Source organism: Cryptomeria japonica, chromosome 3 (assembly GCF_030272615.1).
Source record: "Cryptomeria japonica chromosome 3, Sugi_1.0, whole genome shotgun sequence".
Lineage (NCBI taxonomy): Eukaryota > Viridiplantae > Streptophyta > Pinopsida > Cupressales > Cupressaceae > Cryptomeria > Cryptomeria japonica.
The window spans coordinates 790,284,000-790,302,972 of NC_081407.1; the positions used below are offsets into that span (position 1 = coordinate 790,284,000).

The 18,973-nt window shown below is 39.0% G+C and overlaps 1 protein-coding gene across 6 annotated transcripts in view; it reads right to left on the minus strand.

The window, feature by feature from the left end:
• LOC131069597 (kinesin-like protein KIN-12D) overlaps nucleotides 1–18,973 on the minus strand; it is a 114,950-nt gene that overhangs the window by 71,809 nt on the left and 24,168 nt on the right. For all 6 annotated transcript variants that reach the window (XR_009112147.1, XR_009112148.2, XM_058005117.1 and 3 more), the window contains exons 8-14: nucleotides 8,016–8,080; nucleotides 7,711–7,785; nucleotides 5,215–5,302; nucleotides 5,066–5,124; nucleotides 4,811–4,874; nucleotides 4,603–4,668; nucleotides 4,256–4,495 (exon numbers count right to left, since the gene is read on the minus strand). Coding sequence is in view for 4 of the 6 variants with exons in the window: in XM_058005117.1 (XP_057861100.1) it covers nucleotides 4,256–4,495; nucleotides 4,603–4,668; nucleotides 4,811–4,874; nucleotides 5,066–5,124; nucleotides 5,215–5,302; nucleotides 7,711–7,785; nucleotides 8,016–8,080 (657 nt within the window). In the remaining 2 variants the exon portion in view is untranslated. The remainder of the gene's footprint in view (nucleotides 1–4,255; nucleotides 4,496–4,602; nucleotides 4,669–4,810; nucleotides 4,875–5,065; nucleotides 5,125–5,214; nucleotides 5,303–7,710; nucleotides 7,786–8,015; nucleotides 8,081–18,973) is intronic.

The window sequence follows — 18,973 nt, forward strand, 5'->3', positions numbered from 1 at the left end:
CATTTAAATACATTTAAATGTATTTGATTTAATCTCCATAAGTTAATTTGCTTTTGGGTGTCCAAATTCACCTAAGTGATTTAATAAAAATCACTTTATAATATTTAAGTGGCTTTTAATTTCAATAATATAAGTTAATTTAATAACTTAACCCCTAAAATATTAATATCTCCCTCAATATTCACTCTTTTGACATGTCGTTTGAAGCTGAAGCCAACACTGAATAACAACCTTCATGTGTCCAAGTGCCTTGACTAAAGATAACACTACTGCCAAATTGACTTACCATAAATAGTAAGTCCCTCACCTAAGTCCACACACTGACTACAAAGGCCCTGGAACTAAACCCAAGACTGAACTGAAGAAGTGGAATTGCCACTGAGACTCTCTATCCAAACATGTAGCCTACAAGAGTCAAAATAATAGGCTAATCCCTCGAACTTTGATGCTCACAAAAAATGGGGACATTACAAGATGATAGCCAACAAGAATGGCAAATGTAATGCTTCTCGTTTTTATTGACGGACGTTTTTGAATCAATTCTATGAGTGTAATACACCTTGAGTGTAATAAGAATTTTTGTCAAAAATGTTTTTTTAACAATTGAATCACACAAAGAAGATGACTAAAAAAAAAGTGAACAAGAAAATGTTCAAATTAAAGCAAGATGTTCATCAAATAATCAAGTTGTTAGAAATATCAAATGCACATCAAAATAAATTCCCATGAAAATTTCATTAGAATCATTGAAAACCACCTTCCAAAAAACTATATTTGTATCCCACACATCAATTTCAAAATTAAAAGCATATTCAAAGTTTGCAATTTTTTATCAGAGTTGGCTCTATTTTTAGTGTTCACTATTTTTAACCTAAACTTAACTATTGTTTGATCATCTATATATTCATGCCAAAGGCATGAACTTTTGATGGACAATTGAAATACTAACAATAATATTACAATTAGTGGACTACACAATTTGTAAATTTTTGATGGATAATTGAAATTCTAACAATCATATTACAATTAGCGGACAACACAATTTGTAAACTTTTGATGGATAATTGAAGTACTAACAATCATATTACAATTAGTGGACTACACAATTTGTAACAAAGCTTGTAAAACACGTCATAGATAGAAGTGAAGTTCATTTATTTAATTTATTTTGGCAAAAAAAATTAGCAGTATAAATGAAGGTCTTTCTCCACTCAATAGAGAGGAATCAAGAATCATTGAATAGTAATTTTCAAACCTACATTATGTTGGAAGTATTATTCATTGCGATTATTAATCACAAATTCAATATTTATTCGTTCAATAAGAATTAATACACCTATTATTGTGTAGTTTTAAATTAGTTTTATTTTACAAAAAGCTTCCTCTTTTAATTCAATGAGCAATTCTACCACACATCTATTCCATTTTGTATCACAATTGAAGTGTAATGTCCCTCCTTGGGAATTTCCCTAATTCAGTCCTGAGACAACAATTTCAACTTATAGTGAGAATTAAGATATATTAATAAAATAATTCTAACTAAACTGAATACATTTCATTATAATAATTAACTTAAAATTCTAAGATTAGTTTGGAGGATGGAACTTATCTTGACAATTTTCTCTGATTTGTAACCTTGAGATATATGACATTGCTGCTGCCCAACTGAGCCCTCAGATTGGAGTCATAATAAAATAGATTCTCAACAACTTATGCTATAGTTCTCCCTTTCAACTTGATCTTCCAATGTTATGAAATGACTATAAGTCTCCCACACAATTCTCTTCACAAAGATGTTCTTTATATCACCTTTGAGACTACTATAGATCTGGTCACAAGTCTGATTTATAGAGATCACAATGTCCTCCTTGTAATCTGCTTATCATATACACTTTTCAATTAATCTTTTATGTAATGAATGTATTCCAACTATCTTCTTCTAATACACTTACAAGCCACTCTCCCAAATATATTCCTTTTTTTTATATATTTTTCCTCATGCATCCAAGCTTGGTATTTCTCCTGCTCTACTTGGGCACTCAGACTTGGATAAGAAAGATACATCCTTCCCCTTTCCACATGTCTCTCATTCTATTTTATATCTTTAATTTGCATAAGGGTCACCTCACTTCATTTGAGGAGTCATATCTCTTTGTTTATTAATAAACATAATTGTTAACTCATACACATCTTTGTTACTGTTTATTATCCTTTAATTACCGACTTGCCTCTCCTTAGCATTTGCACCCTTTTTTATAAACCGATGCCAAAGGTAATCTTAATTATCTTAATCGCTGCTCATGGAATTACTTGGTTGATCAAGTCATGCTCTTCTTTATTGTTTCAGGCTTGTTCCTTAATATGAATTGTTGTTAACGATATTACCACCTTCTCAGTGATTATTTTTTAATCATTATAAGATTCGCTGCATATGCTGATTGCCTATTTAATGTGCAGTGGTCTTTAATTACTGCTTATCAATGATATACAAACTATTCATGTTGTAGTCACATTACCATGAATCTTCTGGGGTATTTGCTACATTTAATACGAAGTCGCTGTTAGAATTCTTTACCCGATCTGTAACTATCCCCCCAATGCCCTGATGGAAGAGATCTTAATTGCCATCTTATATCTTGTTGAATAGTTACATCATTTAAGAGACACCTCTCTTCAACTTAAACAAATCGGTTTATTACTCAACCCGCACCCTTCGGTAATTATTATTATTTGTTATTTTTATTCAGGTCTAATCGAAGCCTTAGTTATCTTTATCTTCATAGGCGTTGAAAAGAAGATTTGGTGGACACCGACATCGCTTAATCATTATACTTGGTCCCGGTTAAACCATTCTTTTGGAGACAAATGTAGCCTTATGACACCACTCTTGTTGACTATCACCCTTTCTTTGCTACGTAGCTTTCCTTGTTTCTTTTATACATGTTTGCAAAGGCAGACAAATCTGACATGTGTCAGATTTGGTCTGCCACTAGGTGTTTATTTAATAGTTATTTAATAGTAATTAATATTGACTGGAAATCGACAGACTGGACTGAGCCTCCAAGGAAAGATTGGCAAAGAAACTTTGTATAGAAACTTTGTGAGAATTGATATGTATATAAAAGTCAGTCTGTAGCCTCAATAGAGGAATTGTAAATCGTACAGATTCTTTGTATTATCTGATCCCGTAAGGGATCTGGGCTAGACCGGAGATTTTCTTATCTCCATTCTTTCCTACCGGTGCCCACACCGAATGAAGATGTAATATTTATTATAATAAAAATAAATTTGGCCTCGGCCTTTTATCGATCAAAAAAAAAAAAAAAAAAATTGACTGGAAATCAATATTTTATTTAATAATTTATTACTATGGAGGTAAATGGTATTTAATAATTTATTATTATAGAGATAAATGGTTATTCATTATTCAATAATAGATTGCTGATAGAAATAAATGAATGGTTAATCAGTATTAAATAAGTGTATTGATATTTAATGTAATTTAATTTTTATGTTTTACTAGTAAAACTTCTTTAATAGTTAATATAATATTAATAATTGAAATATGAACGTTACATTAAAAATAAAACAATAATAATAAATAATAATCATAACAAATAATAAATATTAATAATCATATATTAAAGGAAAATCGTGAAGTCTCATAAATGAGACGATTTTCCAATATTATTAAATGTTAATTAACAAATGTTTTAATTATCATCTTTATTTAATCCTATGTCCAAAGAGGGGTTATGACAGAAAGGTACATCTTAAAATGCTAACACACATGGAATGAGGTGGGATGGATAACCAAAGGCTCTTGATGTAATATTTTTACCTCTCATTCTACCTGAGTTCAACAAATCTGCATGTCAACTATAGAGGGCCATTTCTATAAAGAGGACGTTATGTTTTACCTTATTAACTGACTGGTTGTACTTGTCTCCTATGGAAGACAAAAGAACTAAACAAATCCAATCTTCTCCAATCTTTTTGCAGTAATAAAACTAAGTAAAGATTTTTTCTTCTATACAATAAATTTAGCCACATTCTAGATAGATGTACAGGCAAAATTCAAGCAAGATGAATCAACACGGATAGTTATCTCCACTAGTTAACATTGTTAAGTCAAGGAAATAGCTTCTGCAGAGTTATGATAAGTTGAATATCGCAAAACTTAACATATACGACATGAAGTATATACCATATAAATGTTTGGCATGTATGCAATTCACAAATTCATAAAATTTACCTTCCACATACAGTTAGTTGAACATTCTCCACCTTCACAGATACATTTTGCACTAGAAACCAACGGAGAAGCTGAACTTTTAATTTGGCCACCATTGCAGATATAAGCAGACTCGAAATCACCAGTACGATCAGCAGAAGGACTTTCAGAATCATCATGCAAGTTGTTGAATCTACGTGGAGGTGTTGTAAAAGAATAAAAGGAAGCCTTCTGCGTGTATTGTGCTTGCTGCAACTCTTTCTGGCAAAAGTAAAAACAGCACATCTGAAAAGAAATACAAACTGCATTGACAAAATTAAAGGATTTTTAGAATTTTTAGGATTTTATGTTGATACAGGATTAATCACCTTCAACAGTTTAATTTGTGCCCGCATCGCTGAAATATCTTCAGTTGTATCTTCATTAACGACCACCTTTTTAAAAATGAAGAATGACTCTTCAATAAGTATTACTGTTGGAGTGCAGGACAAACAATAAAATTCTAGACAGAAAATTACAAAAAAGAGAGATTTCAAACAAAATGACAAACAAAACTTAAAGAGCAACAAAACTAACAGCATTCTGTATGAACTTTGCTCGTTGAGAAAACTTCAGTGTGCTCAGTGTTTCCACTGATGAACTGCACATTCAAACAAACTTATAATGTTTTCCACATAAGCACAAATCTTAAAAACAGCAATATCAAGGGATAGCATGAGTGTCAATGAATAATATTACAGACAATTTTATCAGGAGAGCTAATGTCAAAAGTAGCATTCACAAATCATTCTTTAGAAATTAGAATAAGAAAGGTAAGTCTCTTAGCATTACCAGCTAGATGGGCTGATATTTGCAACCACTGTAGTTTTTGAGTTTCCACCAAGTGAATCCTGTAAAGAAAATGAAGTAGTTGTTCACATTTAGCTTCATTAGAAAGGTAGCCGTTGGAATGAATGGATATTACAACTTTGTAGTTTTACCTGTAATAGAAAAGTAAGTTTTGAATCGCGGTATGGCACATGCCGCTGCTTTCCATTAGCAATGTCAACCAGGTTCATGATCACTAGTCTGCAGTGCAGACACTGTAGATGTTAAAAAAAAAAATCCCTGAGAAGGTTGGAAACAAGTGACCAAAATCACTGTCAAACATGCTCAAAGATATCAATATCAAATTGAGAAAAAAGATAAGGTAAGTTCATGCATGGCAGTTGGAGATATGTGTGTGCAACATGTCAAGATTCTCTGAATGATAGTGCATTACAGAAATGAGGCTTCGCCAAGTTTTGCATTCTTTCAAACTCCTCATACAAAAATAGCTTGTGAACTTTACACTAAATTGTAGCATCTTTTTTTGGGTACACCAAAATAGGGGTCACGTGAAGTAAACAGACTAGCAGACCCCGTCACCATCAAGAACCTAAGAATTAAACTTTGACAGAGCTTCCAAGAAAAAAGAAAGGAAATATGACAAGGGAATAAACTGAAATTGTCAAAGGGACTCCCTCTTCAGCTACGCATACAGTCAAGGATCTCAAGCAAATAAATTTGTTGGGCTCCTTGCCCTAAATGCTAGAACTGATATAGCTGAAAAATACGTTTTGAGAAAACAAAATGACAGCTGGCTTGTTGGAGCTATAAGTGACCCGAGGTTGTCTTGTCTGCTCGATGACAGCTAGTAACAGAAAACACTTTGAAAAGACTTTCAACTCCAATGCAAATCTTATTTGACTGAATTTCTGTCAAATCAATCATATAGAGCATTGGACTACGGTCCAGAACTTTCCACTATGCATTTCATGTGCATGTATCTGTCTAGTTATCTAAATGTATAGGCTGTTTCAGAAAAGTCTGTCTATGTATAGGCAGTGTCTAAAGCAGATTTATGTTAGGATGCCTACTGTTTCAGAAAAGTTGGTTAGTGTATGTCCTTACAAAAGATCCCTTTTACGATGTCTATTTGTTTTGAGAATTGAAGATTTTGTTTCCAGAATTGAATGTTCATTCTTCATGTAAAAAAGTTATCTGGTTGTACATAATGCTAGCTTGATGCAATTCGCTCCCCAATATTAATATAAATAAATCAATTTTAATAAAATAAATAATTAGAAAAACTTATGAATAGAGAATGCCTCAAAAGTGTTTCCAAATGCATTAAAGCACATTCAAGAATTATTTTATGTTGGCTTTTAGAGATGATTCTGAATTTGTTTCTTCGAACCCTAATAATTACTCATCAACCCAATAATAATGAGTGATACAACTCCATTCATTCCAACATTTATAGTTTATGTTTTGATTACAATGATTGATTTGTGATATTTTACTATCATGCCTAATTTGTGGGACATTCAGATTATATGCTTGCTAACATTGAATAAGTTTTTAATTGAAACATCACACTACTTTCCTCCAAAACAGTGAAGACAAACCTTCCTTTTCCTTTTGGTCGAAATAAACAATGTCATGAGCATAGTTGTCCTACCTACAATCAAGAAGAGGCAGCCCACCATTAACCAACATGAGCCTACAACAAATCAACCAAAATTTCCTAAACATGGACCCCAAATAAGGGATTGGGTGTTTAATATTTGGCAGAACTAAGTTGGTGGCTACACGTCATCCACCAAGGTGTCTAATCAACCATGTTGTAATGTCTCATAGTCTACAGAGTGTTGAGTGATTCCTCCCTTTAGCCTAGGTAACCTTTACATATAAAATAACAACATCTATCACCACTATCCTAATTGCAAAAAAGTGGATCACAAGCTACTTCTCTACATTCTTAAGACCCTTGCTTGACAGTTCAGTTGGTTTTACTTTTCTTAATAATTAGCAAACAGCCACCTAACACACATCTTTTCACATATTCGATCTTGGCTTGCCTTGCGATATACTATTTTATTACAAAATATTGCCTTGAAGTCTTATCCTAATTGACATGTAGTATTCCAAGTTATAATCCCCTGAAACTGTATATAAACACAATGCTGCCTTTCATATCATCAATTATGAGATGTGAATTACCTTAAATTTATAGCTCTTTCTAACCTCTTATAATTGCAATTTGGAGGTCAGAATTAGTTAACAATTGGAATCATCCTCCACCAATATTAGGGCCTGGTTTACCTTTAGCAACGCTGTCAAGATTCAGCTTAAGAACACCGTAAGGTGGACAAGGCCAAAAGATATGCTTGCGAAGCATATCTGATCCAAGCCCATTATTGCGAGATCCGATCCATGTTTAAGTTTAAATAAAAATCACTATTATAGTATGCCAACATATACTCGAAATGAAAAATAAGAAGCACAAAGTCGAACTACAAAAAATCTATGAAAATTCTAAAAAGGAACTATATATAGATTTACTAGCAAATTGTATTATCACTACAATGGATCTTTTCTAAAGAGCTGAAGATTGCTGATATTAGTTATTCTTTAAATATATGCTATCTATAGTGATTAAAATGAGACATTACCCCAAAGTGGACAAAGATTTGTTGATATTTGTGGCTTCTTTTAAGCGTCCACCTTCAGCACCTGAAAGCTTCTGCCTATTTTGCCAAAAAAAAAGTCAAATACTGAAATCTTATTGAAATCTTATCTTTAAAGAAAGTATTTATGAACATAAAATACATAACAAGGATCATACAAGAATGTTCTTTCACACAATGAGATTTAGAACCTATCTCCATGCAAGAAACGACAAGTAATGAGACAAAGATGTATAAATAAATAGAAATGATGTATGAATAATTATAAACACACAAGGGAAAACAAACACCTTTCTGAACCTGCCAAATCAACCAAATGGAGAAGACCATATAGTGTCTTGTTCAAAGATCCATTCTGCAGCAACATGAGCAAGCACCAAACCTATCAGTTAGATTGAAAAAACAAAACCTATAACTCTTATTTCACAATTCAACAAAATAATTAAAAATATATCAAACAATATTGCTACAAATAAAAGCACATGAGAAACAAGAAAGATTATATGTTGGCAAAAAATTTCAAAGGCAATTTTGTCAATGTCACATTTTGTTTGCATAAACAAGCTAGATAAACTTAAATTACTTAGAATCAACTAACTTTTGACTTTGTTTTCCTTGATCTTAGTGTTTTTATAAAAAGACCTAAACTGGATATAAAGTTTCAAAATGGGATGTTGGGAAAGGTTTGCAATGAAACTATAGACATTAAAGAAAACAATAGACATTAAAAAGGTCAAATCATGCATGCTAGTGTCTTAAGTTGGTAGGTTTTGCTAAATGTCACTTAACTGAATTCAATAGAGTCAACAATGTTGTGGATTGGTTTCCTCCATGAAGACATCGAAGGACTTCCATCTAGTCAATAATATTCTTATTCTCAACACCTACACTTAATTTACTATGTCTTCATGGAGGAAAAGCATCATCAACATATGATTCATACACTTAATTTACTATGTCTTCATATGATTCATATCTACAAGGGTTTGTGATGACTTGTGAAGCACTTGCAAAAAATACAATGATCCCTCTTGCGAATCAAGACCATTGATTTTAATTCTTATCAATACCCTTCATTGGGTTGAGTATTCACAAGGTCTATTCATATTCTACAAACAGCGATTCATATTCCTACCCAAGCAAAGTGGCAATTATTGCTGAAAGCCAATTCTATGTTGTATGGAGTATGAAAATGGAAAATGTGTTTTCCCTGTAGGGTGTCAGGTTAAGACATTGCATAAATGACAGAAGTACAGTACACAAAATATATGGAACTCACAAGTGTTTTATTGATTCATAATAAGCCAGAACATACAATGATCGCAATATGTTCGACTACAATAGCATATCCAAAGACTGGAAACAGATACAATATAAAGGAGTCGGTCAGTTACCTGGTGCCAACTGCCGATGGGTTAACTACCGATGCTAACACAATTTACCTTAATGCTTAATTACCCGACAACATCATCCCCCAAAAAGAAATGTCGTCTCCGGACGACAGACAACCAAAATGGGAATGATGTACAAGCAAAACTGAAACCCAAAACAACAACTAAGGGGGTGCAGAGGGCGTCCCTGATGAAGAAGGCGCCGGTGGTGGGGTAGCAGTGGACGCCAATCGCCCACGCAGCTCGTACACTTGCTCTGTCTTCCTCTTCAGATCCCGTTCTGCCACCATCTACCGCTCCATTGCAGTCTTTACCATATAGACGGCCTCCAACACCTCCTTATCCTTCTTGTCCACGCTCTCCAGTGCACTGATCAATCGAGTCTCCCACTGCTCTCTGGATGCCCTTTCCTCTTCTAGCTGCATAACCAAGGCAGACTTATCTGCCACCAAAATGTCCATAGTTGTCTAAGTCTGTGCCATGGTAGCCTCAACCTCCCAAAACCTGGCAGTCAGCTCCTCCCAAGCCGTCACTGTTGTTACGTGCAAGGCCTCAGCTGTGGATGCCATGTGTTGTGTCCTTCGGAGCTCAAGATAGCCTTCGCGGAAGGCCTGCTCCACCTTTCTCAACAAGGACTACATCCGGGTCTCGCCAACCCCCTCAGTGAGGCGCTGTTGTGACGTTTTCACACATTGCCCCATTGCAAATGGGGACCCTTGCTTTTTTTTGCTTTTTAGGGTTTGTTTTTTTTGGTCTTTTAGGGTTTTGTTAGCTAGCCTTTGCATTTTAAGTGTCGCCCAGGTGATCACATGGATAAGCAAGTCCGGCTTGAGTGAAGTCTTGATCCTGAAATTTGGGCTAAGTCTGGAATGTCCTGATCCTGAATTTGACTAAGTCTGGAAACTGAAAAACCTCAAAAAACTAGATTTTGCAATATAACTCCTGGAGGTCTGAAACCACTCTCAAACACCCTGAAAGTATATATGGAATATAACTTAAAGTATAAGAAAGAAGAAAGATAGAAGGAAATGTTATATTCCATAAAAATTATCCTGATAGAGAGTTCAAAAAGTCAAATTTCGCTCCTGTCCTTCACTGAGGATCCAAGGCGAATCGCTCATGTCCCTCACCAAGGGTCCAGAGGGAAAAAGCTTAGTGGAGTCATTCCTGACCTTGTTTGGACAAATTGAGACATCAAAGGCATGATGGAGGACAAAATGAACGTGATAGAGCATCCAGACTTGATTAAGGACGATGAAATGATGGAGTATTTGTCTACAAAGGTAAATTCGCTCCTGTCCCTCACCAAGGGACCAGAGCGATTTTATTCATATACACATTTTTAGACCTTGTTTGGACTCGAACTTTTATTCATGGCGTGTAAAGAGATGATATTTTCCTCAGCGAAGGAAATTGGAAGTGAAAAGTAAAAAGATTTGGCCCTAAGAGCAAAAATCGCTCCTGTCCCTCACTGAAGGACCGAAGCTTGAATTCCAATTTCGCATTATCCTTGCAAGATTTAAGTGGTTTCCCGATTTGAGGAGGTCAAGGGAAGTATGTTTTGCCCGTTGAATATAACTTAAGTACGCCACAATGAAGAAAATCTGCCTAAGTAACAAGTTCGCCCCTGTCCCTCACCAAGGGACCAAGGTGACGGGCTAGGGCGCTCCTGTCCCTCTCCAAGGGACCAGAGCGATTTTCCCTCAAGACAAGATTCGGGCAAGAGAAAAACAAGTTTTACGTTTAAGGTGGGTGAAGGAAGACGCAATCGATCCGTTGAAGATAATTTTCGAAGCTAGCAAAGAACGAATTGGCTTGTAATTGCAAAAGTGCTCCCGTCCCTCACTGAAGGACCGGAGCTTGAATTTCAAATTTGCACTATTCTTGCAGGATCAAGACAATTTTATGATTTGAAGAGACCAAGGAAAACATGATTTATCCATTGAATATAATTTGGAAGGCTAACAAAGGACGGATAAGCTTGGATTTGCAAAATAGCTCCTGTCCCTCACCAAGGGACCAGGGCGAAAATGCTTTAAAGTGCATTTATTCCAAAGATTGAATTGATCAAACTCAAAGTTACGAATGAAAATCCCATTTTTAGCATCCAGGATGAAGTGTTGAATGTGAAAAACAAGAAATTGTAAGGCTAAGATGAAAAGGCGCTCCTGTCCCTCTCCAAGGGACCAGAGTGATCTTGTTGATGTCCATTATCTTGCCATGCCTAGGCACCAATATCATCTATGACACATTAAATGCCAATTTCGATGAAACCTTGAGATATTTTAAAAATTAAATTGACATTTGATAAGTGCGCCTAACATTTAATAATTAATTTTGAGCCTAAAAATCGAATTTTTTTAATTATAAAGGCATTTAAAATTAATTATTATTATTTTAAAAAAATAAAATAAAATTGGAGCGCTTGGGGTATTATTTAATGTTATTTTCCAAGTCGGCCTCTCCTTTTATTTAATTTTTATTTATCTTTTGGCCTATTTTTCAAGTCGGCCTATGGGAAATGAAAGGATGAGTGCCCATATAAGAGAGGTGTGTTGAGCGATTTTAATCCATCATTCATTCATTCACACAAGTGCGATTTGGAGAAGGACAACAAGGTGCGAAATCTAGCTTGTGTGGAGCGAATTTCTACCAAGTGTGGATACTAAGGAAGGCGAAATTCATCTTGAAGGCTATTGGAGAGGCGTATTTCTTGCTAGATTGGAGGATAAATTCCAGATGTTTTGAAGGTATGTGAAGGCAAATTTCCAGATCTTGAAGAAGCTCGTGGAAGATGGAGTTCTTTTCCAAGCTAATGGAGGCGTAATTTTATCCAAGGGAGAGCTTTGATCTACATTTTGCCTAGCAAAATTCATCTATTTTTACATCATTTTTAGAATTAATTCCCAAGTGGAGGTATGGCGTAATCACCTTGGCACCATTTTTGAAGATTTAAATTTTGCTTTGAAAATCCTAAATTAGGAAATGATAACTCAAGATTTATCATGAAGTTTCCTAATTAAAATCTTGAATCTTCCTTTTAAAGTTTAATTTTTAGATTTCAAGATATATTACTAATTTTGAAATGTTGTGTAGGCATCAAATGGAGATCCCGGAGTTGGAAAATCAAGCCAGATCAAGGACGATCAAGCAAGGACAAGGGCGACCTCCTCCAGCCTAGCATCGACAAGGATGGCCTTCTTCGATCCAGCATCATCAGGATAAGGGCGACCTCTTCCAATCCAGTATTCCAAGGCGAGGTACATCAATCATCCTGCACATCAAGGACACAAGAAATCAAAACAAGGGTTCGTTGAAGAAGCAAATAATTTCAAAAGAGTTAATTAAAGATAGCTTCTCAACAACATCAAGTTGAATATCTACCAAGTTACAAGTGTCAGATGAGGTGGCATCCTAGTCATCACTTCTCCAGTCAGTATGGTCCACCTCAGCATGTCCAGATTCAATGTACCTAACTCATGGAAGGTGGCACAAACTCCGATGTACCTACCCCAGCTATCCATTGGTGGAATTTTCCAGAGAGGACATGTGTCCAAGCAATACAATTATTTCATTGGTCAGGCATTAAATGTTATGTAATGATTGTAACAAACCCTAATTAGGGTTTTCATTGTAAAATCTTGGCCATTGATCTCGAATTGATCTTAGCCATCGAATTGTATTGAGGGCACTATATAAACCCCGACTCTTCATTTTGTAAAGGTAATTAGCAATAGTTAGATAATAGTTAGAGAGTTGAAAATAGTTAGAAGATAGAAATAGAATAGTAACTAGAGTAGAGTAGAGAGAGAAGGCAAAGATTGTTGCCAAGATGTTGTTGTAAAAGACTTGTAACTTCATTAAAGAAATGGTGAAATTTATGGGTTGATTCGACAATTTGCATGGTCTTTATACTTCTCGTATTTGATTTCATGTTATTAGATGAGTGGAAGAAATGTGCTTGATTGATGGTGGAATTCGTACATCCATACTACTAGCAGTTTGTTGATTGCAGACTTGCCTTGCGTAGTCAATTGGAATCATTCAGCTTAAGCTTAACTTCAATTGTCGCTTCTTCATCGATATGCATCAACCTGATGGTGTCTATGCCTGCAATGATGATTTGAACATCATAAAGCTTCCCTTCGAAGATCGCACTAGCCTTGTGGAGATGGTCCTGCGATGTCAAAACAAGACCTAGTTAGAGTTTCATCAAAGATCAATCATTGCTCCTACATTCTTAGTATTAGGATTAGATCCTCTCTTCGCCCTCATCTTTTTTTCCTTTTTTCAAGTCAAAGTTAGTAAAATCCTATGTCCAGCAATATTCAAAGCAAATCAGACGTTCAAGCATCAAGTGTAAGTCCCCTTGTGATTCCAGCAAATCACATCATACCACAAAGAGCTTATCCACACGTAGAGACCCTACATAAAAGAACCTTGGAGTCACCCTGATTGATCCTTTTTCGCGATATCTTCAGCAATCAGAGGCTTTATTCAAGAGAGGATAAGGTACCTTTAGGTATTTTATTCTGTGTTTGATAGTGTACAAAATACACGTCAACAGGCGCCAAGCCTCCAACATCCCCAGGTTCTCCGTCTCAGGCCACCCAGCAGACTCAAAACACTTCTCAAACGCCTCTCTGCATCCGGTGCGGGCAAAGCTCAACAACCTCTCCATCCCCTCGACCATGGCGACATCCTCCTGGAGTCTGGCAGATGACACAAGCCGTTGGGCTCCTAGAGTCATCTCAACAATGAACTGCTTAAATTCTCCCGTACCCTGCTCTACTCCCATAGGCACCCCCTCCTCTTTGTAAGGACTGGTTACTACATCCACCAGGGGTGACGCAGCCGTCTAAAGCGCCCTACTGCTTGGAGAACTCCCTTCCTCCAGATCAATGATATCCAAGGAATGCATCTCCCTGCCTGGAGATAAAGTGGCCTCCCTACAGGTGCCACGGGTGTGAGCTGGTAACGGCTCAACCAAGCGCTGAGGTCATCATGGAGAGCGCCTACTTCCATCATTGCCTCCTGCATATAACCTGGCACACCCGGCACATCCTGCTCCATGGAAGCCCCTGCACTCGCCAAGACACCCGACCCATCCTGCTGAACAGAGGTTGCTCCAGAGTCGGTCCCTGCTGTGGTCTCAACCCTCGGCGATGTCATAGCTATCGTCACCTGAGGCTGCCCAAAGCTAGGTACTGGCACCGTGGTGACTATGTTGACTGTCCCGAATGACCGTGGCACCGCCAACTGACAAGTCTCCAATAAGCGTGCTGGTGTAAAGTGGACCCGAGCCTGGTGCGAAGCTAGAACGGACCCTTCTGTACCTACCGATTCCACTACCTCCTCTTCAGGCAACTGGTCACCCCCTCTACCTGCCAACTGAAAGCTCCCTCCGCTCACCTACGAGGTGTCTGCGGATTCCGCCCTGCCGCTATCAGCATCCTCCTCTGCGTCAAACTCTTCTATGTCGGACTCCGTTTCTGACATGGCGGGCTTCTTCCTTGTTGTGCCCAGACGTGCCTCCGCACCATGTGCCAAGAAGTCCAAGTGCGACCAGTAGAATATAGGTGACTGGTCCAGTGCAACACGACCTTATGGCTCCAATGGCTGTGAGCCTGGGGTGATCTGCATGCGGACTACATTGAGAAATAACCCAATGGCGTGATGCGGCATGTAAAATTTCTTATACTGTAGAGTCATGAACTCGTCCATCCTATCCGCCGACAGTGATGCCCAATCATACACCACCCCATTGTGCAGCCCATTCATCAACACTATTTGTGCGATAGCTATGTCAGACGAGCGGTTGGCACCTGTAAGGCGACTCTTCACTACGGACAATAGGCATCGCCATACTCCCTTAGCCAAAAATGTTTTCTTGACCCCCCTACTCTTGCCTGCACTTTTGAGGCTATCTTTTTCTCCCTGCGTGAGGTTATCCTTCAACATCAACTGTAGCAAGGTGGCATGGTTTTCTAGAGTAATTTTCTGTGAAGTATCAATTTTTTTTCCTTTCAACCTCGGTATGCCAAACACCCTGCTGAACTCGCCTGTCGTGAAAGAAATACTTATCCGCTGGTGCTGATAGTCAAATACAGACTGGAGATGGTGTCTATCATAGCTGCCAATCATGGCATGCAAAACCACCTCAAAATCTTTTATGCAGAAAACTAGCATTTGGACAACCCAGTGTACCTGTGCCTAGCGAAGGTTTTTCTTTATCGGGTCATCGTGAGGTGTCTTCGCCCACCAATTCCTACAATCTATTCCATTAAAACCCTCAAACACAATATTGTCAATTGTTACCTCTTCCTTGTCCTTTGTCGACTGGGTTTTTGGACGATGCTTCCTACTTTTTTGACTGCTGCTCATCCCGAGGCTGCCTGCAATACGCACACCAGATGGCAAAACTCGCTTGCCTGTGTCTACACTTGATTCTGAAGTTTTTCGCCCTCCCTATAACTTGTCTTCTAACGGTTGTAACTGTTTTCTCCAATCCGCCTTGTTCCTATTTGTGTCCATTGATTCCTGATTAATTCCCCTAATCTGCTTTTATAGAGTTTTTAACCTTCTTGCACGTCCTGCCCTTCCTTCCAAATGTCAAGTACAATGTATGGTTGTGGCGTGCAGTGTATGGCGTGCAATCTCCTTCCTCCGCGATTTTTCCTTTATTTATTTTTTTTGTTTGCCTCTTTGATGCTGCGGGTTAATATATGGCGTGCAAGTAACATAGCCACCGCACGGTGCCACCGTACAATGGGCCCACCGTGCCACCGCACGGTGACCCCGCAGTGCCACCGCCTGGTGGATGCGTGGCCCCACCGTATGGTGCACTTTTTCCTTCTCTTTTTTTTCGAGTTGTACGGACTCGTACGACCGTATGGTTTTTTTTAATGATTATTTCGTCGAGAGGGTTCAAGATCGGTCGTCCGTCTCTGTTCGTGGTACTGTTTTAATTTCAACCCATTGACGACGTTTGGTATCTCCTTACCGTCAAGCGTCCACAACTTAATCGCCCCGTTGGCATTGACCTCGCGTACCTTGAAGGGGCCTAGCCATCATACTTTAAATTTTTCGGGTTTGATTTTGTTCGTCCCATTGAATTTCAACACCAATTGCCCCAGAGTAAACTTCATTTGCTGAAGATGCTTGTCGTGCCAGACCTTCCTTCTTTGTTGGGTTGCCTCTGTGGCCCATTGTGCCATCATTCTTTTTTCGTTGAGCTTGCTCAAGGCATACAACCGCTCTCAGAGACTCTCCATGTCGCCTAGTCTGTTGTCAATGGCAATCCGAAGACTCGACACCATGAATTCCACTGGCACCATCACTTCCTGCCCGAACATTAACTGGAAGGGGGTTTGTCCTGTGTTGACCTTATACGTCGTCTAGTATGCCCACAGTACTGACAGTAAGCGTTCCTCCCAATCTTCCTTCTCCACTCCGCAAGACCTGTAGATCACAAAGACGATTATTTTGTTTGTCGCCTCGGCTTGTCCGTTCACCCAAGGATAGTAGGGGCTTGATAAGGAGTGGAATATCTTGAACTCCGTCGTGAGCAACCGAATTATATGATTGACAAAATGTCCTCCCCAGTCACTCGTCAATTGGATTGGAATCTCGTACCGTGTAATGATTTGCTTGTAGATAAACCTTGTCGTACTGACGGCCGAATTGTCTGGCAGAGCCCGTGCCTCGACCCACTTGGTCAAGTATTCTATGGCCACCACAATGTATCTGCACCGTCGAGCTCGACTTGCTTTCAAAGGTCCGATGAAATCCATCCCCCATCGTTCAAACAGTTCCTGGGCATTGGACGGGTTGAGGGGCATAAAATCCCTCTTCAACGGCCTCCCCGCCCATTGGCACATGTCACAACTGGTCACCCACTCTCGAGCGTCATTGTGCAGTGTCGGCCACCATAGCCCTGCCAATAGAACTTTCCTGGCCGTGGTGTCGGGCCCCATGTGCCCTCCTCTCGACCCTTCATGTGCTTCCCGTAAAACACCTTGAATTTCTTCCTCCAGGACACATCGCCATAGGACATGGGCAGGTCCCATTTTATACAAAAGGCCATTAATGAGTTGAAACGTCTTACTCCTTAGTACGAGCTTCCTTCGCTCCCTTGGTGGCATCTCTCTAGGGAATTGTGATGTCGACAGATATTTCCACTATCACTCAAATCTTGTCCAGGTCAATCTTGAGTCTAGCCTTACACACTATGTGTCCTAACAACGTCCCTTGAGGCACCATGAATTTGCATTTTTGGGGATTGAGTGCTAGGCGGGCTCGCCTGCATCTCTCCATGCATTCGCCAAGTGCGGCCAAATGTGCATCCTGGTTATTGTAGATGGACCAATCGTCAAGGAACGCCCTGAAGTTCCCTACTAACATCTTGTCAAATATGTGAAGGATTATCCATTGGAATGTCGCTGGGGCGTTGCATAACCCAAACGGAATTCGGTTATACGCGTACACGCCATCTTCCACTACGAAGGTTGTTTTTAATTTGCCCTCTTCGACAATGGATATCTGGTTATACCCAGAAAATCCATCCATAAATGAATAAATTTCATGATCGGCCACTTCCTCCAAGATGCTATCTGTAAATGGTATTGGAAACGGGTCCTTTATGGTGACCGTGTTAAGGCATCTAAAATCCATGCAGATTCGGATCTGGTTTGCCTCCTTTTTAAGCGATATCACTATGGGCGACACCCACTCTCTGGTCTGCACTTTAAAAATAATCCCAGCTTCGAGCATACGTTCAATTTCATCATTCACTCTCGCAGCATAGTTTTTATTCATTTTGTACGACCTCTTCCGTATAAGTACAGCCCCAAGTACGAGTGAAATTTGGCGTACGCACAATTCTGGCAGCACCCCTTTAAGGTCCTTGTACATCCAGGCGAATACATCCTTGTATTCCATGAATATTTTAAACGCGGCGGCTTTTAGGACTGGATTTCAGTCGTTGCCAACCAGGATGTTCCTTGACTCTGCTTTCGTGCCGAGGTTTGTAAGTTTTACGGACTCTTCGTACTGGATTGGTTTCGTCATGTCAAACCTATGTGCTGGTGTCTCGTTGACAGGAGCATCCCCTTCCATGTATTTCCTGTACGCTGGCGAAAATTCATTTTCATCTGGCTCCTCATCAACCTGCAACATGTTGCACCCATACAGCAACTTGTAGTCTTCCATTTGCCAGTGGAAGAGCCCATTAAGCGAATTGGTCTCATCTTCCGAACATCCTTGGATTCCCAGGACGCCTTCCTCATCCGGTTCCCTTTTGTAATTTCCTTCGTCAACTCCATCGTTGCCGTCCGATTCCGATTCTGACGCGAGTTCTTCACTCACGAGTTGTGTTTTCAGGTCGATAATAAATTTTTGCCCAGCTTTCTCCATGAACAGCGTGTTACACTTCCAATTGTGATTTGCTTTGGCCGCCACCAACCACCCTCTACCAAGAATGGCGTCGTATCCCTTCTTGGCAAGCAGAATCACCACGAAGTCGAGGACAAATGGTTGTGTCTCGATGGTCACTTGTTGCACCATGAGCATTCCAAGAGGTTTGATACCATGTTGATCCGCTCCCAGTAAGTTGAAGGTTGACGGCCACAATGTCGGCTTGTCGAGCTTCTTCCAGGCTTCTTCCGGAAGCACATTCACTCCCGACTTGTCATCGACAATGGTGTCAGTCAAAATGGTGCCAAGTATTCCCATTTCTACCACCACCGGGTGCCGACCACTGTATAGTGTCAAGACCAATGGGTCTGTTGGTGTTCCGCCAGGAACATCCGTATTCCGGGTCACTCGACTCTGTGGAGATACTTGCACCGTACGTAGGA